The 12,002-nt window shown below is 41.4% G+C and overlaps 1 protein-coding gene across 1 annotated transcript in view; it reads right to left on the bottom strand.

Moving 5' to 3' along the window:
- The window catches only part of NEK5 (NIMA related kinase 5), a 46,887-nt gene that overhangs the window by 5,082 nt on the left and 29,803 nt on the right, over positions 1-12,002 (bottom strand). Inside the window, exons 12-21 of the mRNA XM_067563062.1 lie at positions 11,936-12,002; positions 11,492-11,611; positions 10,718-10,801; positions 10,512-10,616; positions 9,848-9,928; positions 8,351-8,416; positions 6,600-6,723; positions 6,319-6,450; positions 3,914-4,051; positions 2,288-2,399 (exon numbers count right to left, since the gene is read on the bottom strand). Coding sequence (XP_067419163.1) covers positions 2,288-2,399; positions 3,914-4,051; positions 6,319-6,450; positions 6,600-6,723; positions 8,351-8,416; positions 9,848-9,928; positions 10,512-10,616; positions 10,718-10,801; positions 11,492-11,611; positions 11,936-12,002 — 1,029 coding nt within the window. The remainder of the gene's footprint in view (positions 1-2,287; positions 2,400-3,913; positions 4,052-6,318; positions 6,451-6,599; positions 6,724-8,350; positions 8,417-9,847; positions 9,929-10,511; positions 10,617-10,717; positions 10,802-11,491; positions 11,612-11,935) is intronic.

The following is a 12,002-nucleotide window of genomic DNA, read 5'->3' as shown; positions in this document are numbered from 1 at the left end:
GGCCAGTGCCGTCAAATGGGAGGTCCTGTATAGTCTGTTGGACCTCCTGGGACAAGCCTGAAGCTGGGAGCCAGGAGTAGCAGTGCATGACGATGGCCAAAGCCATCACCCTGCTGGCGGTATCTGCCGCATCGCTGGCAGATTGCAAGGCCGCATTTGCTACCACCATGCCTTCCTGGGACACAGTGGCGAAGTCCGCGGCCTGGTCCGGAGGCAACCCCGACTGGAATCTCTGCAGCGAGGACCACAAATTTAAGTTGTATCTCCTGAGGAGTGCTTGATGATTAGCAACCCTCAGCTGCAGGGCCGCAGTGGAGTACATTTTGCGGCCGAACAGGTCAAGCTTTTTGCTGTCCTTCTCGTTGGGGGTGTTGCCCTGGCCGCCCTGGCAGTCCCGCTGATTTGCGGCATCCACCACGAGTGTTCCTGGGGCGGGGTGGTTGTAAAGAAAGTCAAACCTCTCTTTGGGAACATATTTACGTTCGGCACCCTTGGAGGTGGGGGCCACCAAAGACGGGTTTTCTAGAGGGCCTTGGCTATTTTCATCACCCTCTCGTGAATGGGCAGGGCGACTCGTGAGGGTCCTGCCGACCTGGATACCCCAAAGAGGGGGTCCTCCTCCTCGGACATCTCTTTAAGTTTGAGGTTCAAATTGCCTGCCACCCTCATCAGCAGGTCTTGGTGGGCCCGCCTCATCTAGGGACGAGGAGGAGGACTGTGGAAGGGGCCCTGTGGAGGGGCCTTCCTCAGGGTCTGACCCCTCATCCGAGGGGTGGCCCTGTTCCGGGTGGCTCAGTGGTGGGGGCACTGGCTGAGCCACCGAGGAGTGGATGGAGGTGGTCCCTTGGCCCATCTGGGCACCCCAAGGCCCCCAGTATGGCCACTGCCAGGGGCCCTGGGGCCACGCCGGTGCCGGCATCTGTGCCTGCTGTGCCGCGCCTGGGTTGGCGTGTCAGACCCAGAGCCACTGGACCGACGTTTGCGGCTCCGGGGTGGTGAACGGCCCCGAGATGACGAAGATGACAAGCGACGGTGCCGACGTCTCCGATGCCGTCGAGGGGACGAGCTGCTGGAGGAGCTGGATGATCTCCTCCTGCGCCTCGACCTCTTGCAGCGATGCTTCCCACCCCGGGACTGGGAGCGGCGTCGCCTATGTCTCCGTGGTGTCGACTCGGCATGCGATCGACTCCTCGGTGCCGAGGCGATCAGTGCTGGAGCATGTGTGCCGGAGCCAACGGTGCCGAGGCAAGCGTTGTCGGAGCCGGAGCAGACGGTGCCAGAGCCGGCGGCGGAGCCAAAACGATCAGTACCGAAACAATCGGTGCCGAGGCACTTGATGCAGTGGCAGGCACCATGACCCGCGTCGGGCTGCGTACTGGTGTTAGGGATCGGTGCCAAGCGAGGCTCTGTACCGAGGTACCGGAGCTGCGACCCCTGTGCGAGGTGGAACTGGAACGGCGTCGCCTCGCGCGTTTGCCTCTCGACCGCCCGCGGTGTCAAGGAACTCGACGACTCAGAGTCGGAGCTAGGAGGGGAGCCCGCACTCTCGACCCTCCTCGACCGTCTGGGGGGAGACTTTCATCTATGCTGCTTTCCAAGGCATCGGAGGCAGCGATCGTGGGGATCACTTACTGAAAAAACTTTTGCACACACGGTGCAGGCTTTAAAGCCAGTGGAGCCAGGCATGGCTCAACTGTAGCCCCTGAGGGCTGCTATCTAATTACTTAACTTCTCTACTAACACTAATCTATCAACAGTCAACTGTAACAAAGAACACACTAAAATGCTAAGGGAAGCACTTGCAATATGCAAGAGGCAGACGTTCCAGCAACCATCACAGGCAGAAAGAAGGAACTGAGGGCTCTCAGGGTCGGCAGCGCCCTATGTACCGCAGCATGAGCGCGGCACTCCAGGGGGCGCCTGAGCTGACCCTACAGGGCTTGCTAAGGGAAAAAAGTTCCGGGAATCTGTGCACGGGGCGTGCAAACACCTATATTGGAATGGATTTGAGCAATCACTCGAAGAGAGAGGCATTAGTATTGTCCTCTTCATGAATTAATTTGTTCACTTAATTCTGTAGTTTAACAAGATGTAAAATCCAGTTTGGCTGCTAAGAACATTCTCTGGTTAATTACACAGTAAAAATGTTAAAAGGGACAGAGGGACTTGTTTAAACAACTTAGCCTGCTAGGCCCATTTTCAGAAGAGAGGGAATCTGTCCATTCATAGCTTTCTCCTCTTCTGGAATAACTTGACTTAAGTTACCTTATCAACATCACTGACTTACGTGTCATCATCATCAGATCTTGGCTCAAGTCTGTCTTCATCCATATCAATAGTGGAGCCTGTTTCTGCATGATCTTCATTCTCTTTTGGAGGCCAGGGTGTTAATGTCCCCTCTGGAGAGAGGGAGGGGAAAAGTACCTTTTATATGTATATAAAATTGGTAAGTATACATAAAATATCTAAAACCACTACAGAAATTCTTGGAAAGGATTTTGTTCAAAAACAGCAATGCAAACGCCATACTTCATTGATTGCCATTGTTGCTATTCACAGAAAATTTAGACAGCTATAGCTCCCTAAGCAGGTTTACTTTTCAACAAAAAACTTAGGGGGATGTGGGGGGAGAGGAAGAGGGCAACCCAGATCTGAAAGTTCAGAGAATACTGAATTTTGAGAAATTGCTCTGGTATTGCTTAAGGGCCTTACTCTGCAAATAATCCAACTGGAATGAATGTGACTATATGGGTAGCAAGGTATTTATTAGGCTTAACAGCTAGAAGATAAATCAGCTAAGTTTGTGATCCTATTACAGGACTTGCTGTATGGCTTGTTGAATACGAGTAGTGAGGTCTTACACTGTTTTTAAGAAATTTGAACCAGGCAAGATATGGGGGAAGAATAACATTCTCAGGATGGGGTCATTTTAAAAATAGCTTAATAGCTAAGAGAGCGCATGCATGTTAGTTAGCTAGTGAGTGTTGATTGTGCAACTTCAATGAAAGAATTTCTTTATAATTCATTTAAAATGCTTGTGTTTGACACATGCAATTGAGCTGTTTTTTAAAGGCCTATATCTAATTCCCTGTTCAGTTAGATTTGCATTGGTGCACGCAAAACTTACACATTTCCAGTTGCACTAATTATGTTGTTTGTTGAAATTGCATTTTTGGTAACACTTACAAATGCACATTGTCAAAAAGTAACTTTGTTTGTTTGGGGTTTTATTCTTTTTAAAAACCATCACCTTAACAGTATGCTGCAACCTAACTGATTAGGGCTCAATGCTGATGCTTTATATATGGAATTGTGTCATGTAAAGTCAGTTATAGTGCGTATGCCCTCATATGCTGCATCTTGTAGAAGATCTATAGCAATTTATGTTGATGTGTCCAAAAACAGGATGCAGCTTGTAATGTATGGAAGATGTTCTTATGCCTTGGGAAAGTGTTTTGAAAAATGTTTAATAATTTTCTCTAGAGTAATAATGTCTGAATTCCCTTTCTAGTCCAGTTCCTGTCCCTTGACAAAGTGAAACTGCTAAATGTCAAAGTATAACTGGATAGAAAAAGTGTGCTAGGCTTTGTCAAGTGGTAAGTAGTAAGATGCAAAAATTCAGTGGCAGTCATAATACCATTTGTATCCCTAGCTCTAAAATACTAATCATCTACTAAATGACTGAACCCCTCTCTTCAGTCTTAATAGTTTACCAAGTGACTAGAAGATTTGTTTCATAAGTCCTCTGCCAACGACAATAAGAACGAAGTAATCAGACACAAACTCCCTCTGGAGATGTTGGACATCTGATTCTCTCCCCATTCTTTAGATCTCTTTTCATTTTAATTATCAAAATATTTAGTAAAATTCTTAAGAGGACTCATCCTATAATTTACAGTAACAAATATCCCACCAGATTCCTCTTCAGTCCAGCCAAAGGAGTCATTAGATAGTTCTGCTTCTGCTAAGACATTCAGCAGTGTCTCAGGTGCTTCTTGTTTCCATTGCTTCCTGTTTTCTGTTGTTTCTTCAGGCAGGACAACCTGCCCAGCTGGGAAACAGGAGGAGCATCAGGTCACTGCATGTGATAAAACATGAATGTGACTTGGCATTATTGCCCATTTTCTCTTCTCAACTTCAAAGCTTTTCATTTTATACTAGAGTTTCTCATTTCTTTGGCTTCTTAAGTAGCCAATTGTTTTCCTTGTGGGATTTCCCTTCTCCAGGCTGACTGCTTTATCTGCAGTATTTGATCTGACCGGTGTTGCAAGGAAGGCCTACATCTAGAGTATCTGCCACCAAAGTTTCTAATTCAGTTTCTAATGCTCAAAAATAACAGGGTTAAACGCTTTGTCCTTAATATAAACTATTTCTTCAAGAATGATTACATATTCATTAAAACAAATAGCTTGTGTAAGCAGGTACGATTACATTGATTAATTCACTAGTCCATTTTAGGCTGAGAAAGCTGCAAAGGTGGTGTCATCAAAGGTGGAATGAAACAAAAAGGGATGAGGCGGGTCCCTATACCCATGTAAAGGGGAGAAGAGCAAACATAGTTTAGCTCCAATCCCTGGGGCCCATGGAAGCCCTTCCATGCCAATTCCAGGCAGCTGTGAGGATGCCGGGATGCTCTGTGCCAGGAAATCCTAAAATTTCCTGGAAAGCATCCTAACAGCCTCACAGTTGGGTTGCATGCCTACAACTCCCTTGGAGGGTCTCTGTTAAGAAATCTGCATTTGGAGAGGAATTGAAGCCAGCACATAGTATAGTGGTACTAGTCTTCCCCTAGGACAGACAAGGAGCTATAGGATGGTTCAGTGCTTCTATCATAGAACCCTAAGCTCCATCTACCCTGTCATTAATCCCTGCCTTTGGAAGAGAGAAAGCAGAAAGTCTGCAAGTCCTAACAGAGACTGCTGCTATCTTTGCCCTCTTGTATGAGTTTCTGGCGGGTAGGACATAGCTTACTGTTGCTATTTATTTAGTATCATAATGGTGTTTGGCCCTGTACAAACAGAGGTGCCTGCCAGAACAAGCTTACAATGCAAATCTAACATAAATAATACAGTTAATACATAACACATTGAATGTTTATGTAAGAGTGGCACAGATATTCTTTTCTACAACACTAAATCTCAAGTCCCTAGACAACTAGGGATTAAGAAAGCTCTTAGGGCAGTTCTAGGACACTCCCTTCTGTGGGGAGAATGGTGACTATAAATTGTTGATTCTTTACAATGTGGAGTTTGGAGGTAAAGGAAGAGGAAAGTCCTCAGTGTGCTAATAGGGAGGGGCCCCCAGGAAAACAATGAGGCCAGGCTTTAGCTGGGTCTCAGGCCAAGAGCTAATATTAGTTGTGCAGTTTTTCCACACAATTAAATATGATTAATTGTGCCCACAACTGCACTTGTATAAAAACCTGTTTTTAATTGTGCTTGCAATTCTGGAGGTCACTGACTAAGGCTATAGGGCCTCCTTCTGCCTTTCCCAGTGGCAGTTCCTGCGTACAGTCTTGCTGAGTTCAGGCAGACATGGCAGATTCAACACTGAGAGAACTGGTGCCAGCACAGCCTCCTCTGAAAAGATAGAGCACAACAGCCACCACCCTTTGAAAGGGTGCAACAGGCACTCTGCCAAGTGACAGCGTATTTCTGTGTGTCAATGCAGAAACAGGAGCAGGATCTTGACTCCACCCCCACCGCACTCTTGGGTGCTTTGCTGCTAGACATCACTGATCCTTGTGTGCCAGGAACACAAGGCCCAAGACTGTGGTTACCTCTTGTGAACATTTGCTAGGTGGGAGATAGCTTCTTACACCTTTTCCCACCCTTGTTACACCCATGAAGGGCAAGCCACAGTCTAGCTCATATTCAAGCCACAGTCTAGCATTAGTTAAGCACTGATGATGATGACACCTAGCTCTTATATAGTGTTTTTCATCAGTAGATCTCAAAGCACTTTACAAAAGGTGGAAAGTAGCATTATCCCCGTTTTACACATATGGAAACTGAGGCACAGGAAAGTGAAATGACCTGATAAGGGACACGTAAAATGATTCCAGACATTATGAGTGGCACAAAATGTTTGTCACGTTAGAACAAATGGAAGTTATTATTACATCCTTTGCTTGAATATATGTGATAATCTTAGTTACCATGACAAACTCCTGTAATAACAACACAGCAGATCTCAATAAATATTCTGCTGTGAAACTCCCAAATCAAAGCACCCTTGTTTAAATGTCCATAACCAGTCTGGCTGGATTAAGTTGGTCTTTGTCCATGCACAGTAAAAAAAACCCCAACCAATTCATACCAAGTTCACTGTCAGCCATTGTAGTGCAGACAGACGTGACGTCTGCCTCAGCTAGAAAATCCAGGAGAGTCTGCGGGGCTCCAGCTTGCCATTGTTTTCTGTATTCCACGTTATTTACTACATTGCCAGTTTCTAAGGGAATAAAATGAACAAATAAATATTTCATTGCCCTTTAAACAGATGCTATGATAGGAATCACTGACTGAATTTAAGTGAGCATAATTACTAATTAATTTTCAGGGTCAATATATTCACTTGTCCTGTGCTTCCCTAAAAAATACCTGCTTCCTCAGAGCATAGTTCTTCCAAAAATTTGTCTGTGTGATCTTCAGAGATCTTCATCCATTTCTCCTTAAGATTCTCACCACTCTCAAAAGTTAACGTCTCATTAAGTTTATCTAGTTCCTGAAACAAAATAGATTTTAGTAAAAAACAACACAAACACTGGACAGTCACTTAATTCCCATTTGTATTGATTTTTTTTCAAATGTTTTCATGTGGACAGGCAGAATGAAACAGTGACACAACATGAAAAGTGCTAATGCAGCAGGAGTTTCAGAATACATATGATTATTTGCAAAACATGGTTTTGACAAGAGGCTTTCCAAACATGTAGGAAAACAAGTTGGTGGAGTGGTGGTGCCTAATAAATAACACGTATTATTTTGAAAAGGAGTTCTACTTTCAGAAGTTAGGTTTTTTAAAACACTCACCTTACATCATCTCAAGTGTCATTTCAATTTCTTCCAAACACCAGGTGCCTGATTCACCATTGTATTATTCCTGTTTTGTGCTTGTGATTGCCCACTCCCTGCCCATTGAAATCTAAATGGCACTACACTGGCATAACATAGAAGTAATGCAGCAATGACTCAGGCCCAACTTTTATCTATTCAATTCTTTGAGCAAGTTATTTCAAGAAAAGAAAGAAGAAAGTTCTTGTTATCCTATGTATTTCTTTATAAGCCAGCTCAACATTCCATTGAAAGAGTATAAAAATCAGGTTTTTGCAAACTAAGTAGCTTATAAATTAATGTTTTAAAAGTAGGTACCATGACTAGGGAATAGCAGGATGTCTTGCTTGAGAAGCTCAAACCTCAGTCATTGAAGAGGAGCTGTCTGAACCATGACATACATAGTAGATTTAGAGGCTCCACAGAAACTATATTAGGCAGAAGTTCTGACTGCAGCCCTATTTCTGTGAAGGTTTCTACACGCTGCACTGTAGTACCAGCTCTGATGGTTCTCCATGGTCCTGTTGAGCTTATAAACTCTGTTGAGTTTATAAACCCTCTCGTCTGCAGAGCTTGAAAAATGTAGCAAACCCAGAGAAAATAACCAGGACCTGGACCACAGAGACTCACCATGGCCTAGGACACTGTGTAGTTTATAACTACAAGATCAGAGAGGCTCTTGGCCCCTGTAACCTCTTTGATTCTGTGCAATTTATAAGCTTCACAGACAACTGAAATCACATGGGGATCTTGCAGCACAGCTTACAAGTACAGAATGAATCCCAGCCAGGGACCCTGTGAAGTTTATAAACTGACAGGAATTTTACAGAGTTTGTATACAGTACAAAGTTCTCCAGAAATGCTGTGGACTTTTGAATTCTATGAAACAAACACCGATTCAAAACAATTGTAGCTAGTAGCTCCAAAAGCAGCCATTGACATGTTCCAGAAATACTCAAAGGCACCTTATTAAAGTCATTTATAAACCAAATTTGGAGTTTGCAGACTAAGCCACTTTTGAGATACGATGTTCCCAAAAAAACTTTTACAAAAGTAAAATTACTCTGAGCTTTCATCCTTTTGTTTCCGATTAATGCTTCATCCTCTCATCAAACTTTCCTCCCAAATCTTTCTCTGGCAGATGATCATATACATGCAATATCAAGTCGAATGGCTTCATTATGAGAAAGGGAGAAGGAAGATTATAATGGAAACCTACTTACACCTTAAATCATGGAGCTGCTATCATGTCTTCAGACTACTAAAGCAAATGTGTTTTTAACATAACTACAACGTACCTTTTCTTCCACAGTGTCTTCCTCAGGAACACATAAATCTAAATTAATTTCAAATTTTACTCCTCCCTAAAAAAATAAATTCACATAATTCATTAAAGTAGTTCATTAAAATCTATGCATCTTAAAAGGCACAACAAACTCAAAAATTATACTTTTCTATCAAAATTGTTTGTCAAATGTTATTACAACTGACAACTAAGAAAACTACAACTGAATAGATTAGAAAAAAATATTTGCCCGTTTGTTCACTTTGTGTATTCAACAAGAATTTCTATATAGTCAGTTGCAATATGATAAGTTTTCTATGTTGTTTGTCTTTCACACAGCAACAGTGAAGGGGAAAAAAGTTTTCAAAATTGAAAAATGTAGTCAAAGATTAGCAGGTAATTTTAGGACAGGAGTAGTACCTAAAACTATTTTTAAAAACTTACTGCAATTGACAATGTCCATATAAAAATAAGAGGAATAGCAAACTTTTTGATATTTAATGCATATTTTCAAATGATTGTATGACTGCTGGACAAGATGGTAATTTCAGAGATCTAAAGAAAAGCTCTATTAAATAACCATCTAGTTCACTCCTTTGCCATGCACAGGATTGATATCTCAAGAGTCCTGTCCACCCCAAATTTTGAATACCAGCAGTGTCTGGGCTGCAATAACTTCCCTTAGAAGCCTCATTCCAATGCCTAACTGATATTATTATTAGAAAATTTTTCCTGAGGTCGTATGTAAATTGTCATTTAAATATTTCCATCTGCTTCTATCATTCAAATTACAATAGAGAAATAAGACCTAATGACTTACAATGGAAATGTTAATTGATTAACAGCCTGACCTAACTTTGACCGAACCTGAATTCAGCTGGAGTCTTTTTATACAGCATTAGTGTAGCTTGATAAAAAGATAACTAAGAAAAGATATGATAACTGTCTAGAGTATCTAAAGTATAGTTGTAGCTGTGTCGGTCCCAGGATATTAGAGAAACAAGTAGGGTAAGGTAATGTCTTTTATTGGACCAACTTCTCTAGGTGAGAGAGACAAGCTGTCTAGTTGCACAGAGCTCTTCTTTAGGTTGTAAAGTTCCAGAGGGGTAGCCGTGTTAGTCTGTATGATGAAGTGGGTTACAGCGCACGAAAGCTTATGCCTGCAGAAATTAAATTTGTTAGTCTTTAAAGTGTTGCAGAACTCTCGTTCTTTAGGTTGTGTCTCTCACCAAGAGAAGTTGGGACAATAAAAGATATTACCTCACCCATTATGTCTCTAGAGTATCTAAAGAGAGTCACTATCAAATTGAGGGCAGGCTTGTGTTACCATGCTACTTTCCTTGGTGACCCTTTGCTCCCAGAGAAACTCTTAGCCAGCAATTCATAAAGTAACACTGGTGTTGACTTGCAGGCACTGTGCTTTCTAGAGCTACCATGGCATAATGGGACCATCTGAGACAAATAGAGGAAAACTGTAAAGGAGAAGAAAATAGGCAACGATCTCAGTTACCTTTATTTTATGTTTCTTTTCCAGGACTCTTCTCTCTTGCCAGTTCTGTAGTCTGATATGTTTCAAGTTTTGTTCAATATCCTTGAAGAGAAAAATAAAATGCTCTTAAGTTCAAAAAGTACAATTATGCATCCAGTCCTCAGAACCAGAGTACGTATAAACTATGTATAAAGTGTCTGATTTATGGTGTAAATATATTAATTTCTCTGTATGAGTATTCTTCTGATTGTTTCACTCCTAATTGGAATGGAACAGCAAATAACTGCCAATGTTAGCTGACTTGGCAAAAAAAGTTAGGAAACTTTTCAAAAAGTACAAACCTCTGATTTTTCAAACTCTCATATTTGAAGAATACTTTGTCAAATTACCTTCAACAACCAAACCCCCTTCTCTGACACAGCACCACTATAAGACGTTTTAGATTCATCTAGTTCTAGTTGGAGAGGTGGTGAAAAAAATCAAGGTTAGAATGGAAATCAGGTTACCACTCAACGGTGGAAAGACTAATAATCACCCTCCATAATATCTTGTCTCCTGAAGGCACTTAAATTGTTATTTAATTACATCACTTCATTTTCCTATATCCAATGCCACACATAGCTCTGTACCTATCTTTGGTTACTTTGTGGCAATGTGTTCAAACTCTATTATACAATGTTAGTACCTGGACTTGCTCTTCTCTTCTTCCAGGAGTATTTTTTGGATCGGACTGGCCCCCAGCTTTCCCTTGTTTCACAAGATAGGTTTTGTCTTTTATTTTTGGATTCTCCTAAAGGATATATTTACAAAATGCTTGTTTCAGTTACTGGGTAAATTGGATATGGACTTTAAATGATCACTTTTGGAACTGTGTGTTGTGCGAGTTGTTACCTGCAGTGCTCCTGCTTTGAATCTAAGTTCTTTTACATCACTGTGATACTGTTGCCGAATTTTCTTTAATTGTTTCAGGTATTCCTGTTAAATAGCACCAAGTTTAGAATATTTGTGTATACAGTTTCCTTTAGAAAGAACATTGGTTAAAAAAAATACATAGACATCCAATTTGTGTGTGTAATTATATATAGTAACATTGATTCTATCTTAATATTATTTTAATGTAGTTTTTGTGTGTAATAGATATATACGTTGTAACAAATAAGTTTATTATAAACAATACATTAGCATGTAATTTTTGTGTATCCATATGAGAACTAAGTGTTATTACTGTTTTATAAATCATCAAAAAACATCACAGAACCAAGCACAGTTTATATTAAAAAAAAAAATACAAGTAACCTCCATAGATAACAATATATCACATAATTAGCATCTCTAAATCTGGTAGGGAAGGGTGAAACTGGGAACAAAGATAAGAGAATAATACATCTTTTGGTTTGTACACATGAGGACCCATTCTCCTCTCATGCTGTACTACTGACTTCAAAGGAAATGAGATCAGAATCAAGCCTGTGCTTTTGCATATGGCTACTCAAATCAGCTTCTTGTAGCAGGACCTTACCAGATGGTGGCACTACTATACAGATTGCATATGAATCCAGCTAATACTTGTAGACAGAGGAGAGTATCACTTTTCACATGGAAAGAATAATTGCCAATTAGTATAACAAAATGGCTCAGGCCAACTAAGATGAATATGTCTTTTACCTCTTCCTTCATCTCATTCCTTCTAGCCAGATCCTGCTGATGGTTTTTTAGCTGCCCCTCCTTCATTTCCTGCTGCTGGATTTGGTTGTGATGTGGGTCAGCAGAGGATGGTCGCAGTCCCTATTGATATGCAGAAGATTATTTCCAGAGCAAAGGAATTTCCATTTAGAGATTTTTCAATTCTAAGTTCCTCCCCTCCCCAACCCCATCAAAAGTGCCATAAGTATAGCACATATTTCAAGGAGAAATAGTCATAATGGTATTTTGCATTAGTAGGTTTTTCTTACAATAAAAAGTTAAACCTTAAGAAGAACATTGCAGAGCAAATCAACAAAAACATTATAGCAGAGTTCCCTATTTGCCATGAGAAAGACAGGTTTATTTTCTGGGCTTTCACTCATTTCCATTTTATTGATTATATTCTATAATTCGGTATTTACTTACCAACTGCTTTTCCACTTTCATCTTGTACTGCTGGGCTTCGAGCCGTCTTTGAAGATACTCTGAGGGC

The sequence above is a fragment of the Emydura macquarii genome, unplaced genomic scaffold (assembly GCF_026122565.2).
Source record: "Emydura macquarii macquarii isolate MOO-44397 ecotype Brisbane River unplaced genomic scaffold, CSIRO-AGI_Emac_v2 contig_2473, whole genome shotgun sequence".
NCBI lineage: Eukaryota > Metazoa > Chordata > Testudines > Chelidae > Emydura > Emydura macquarii.
Note: the sequence above shows the minus strand (reverse complement) of the source record. Positions and strands in the feature narration are given on the sequence as shown.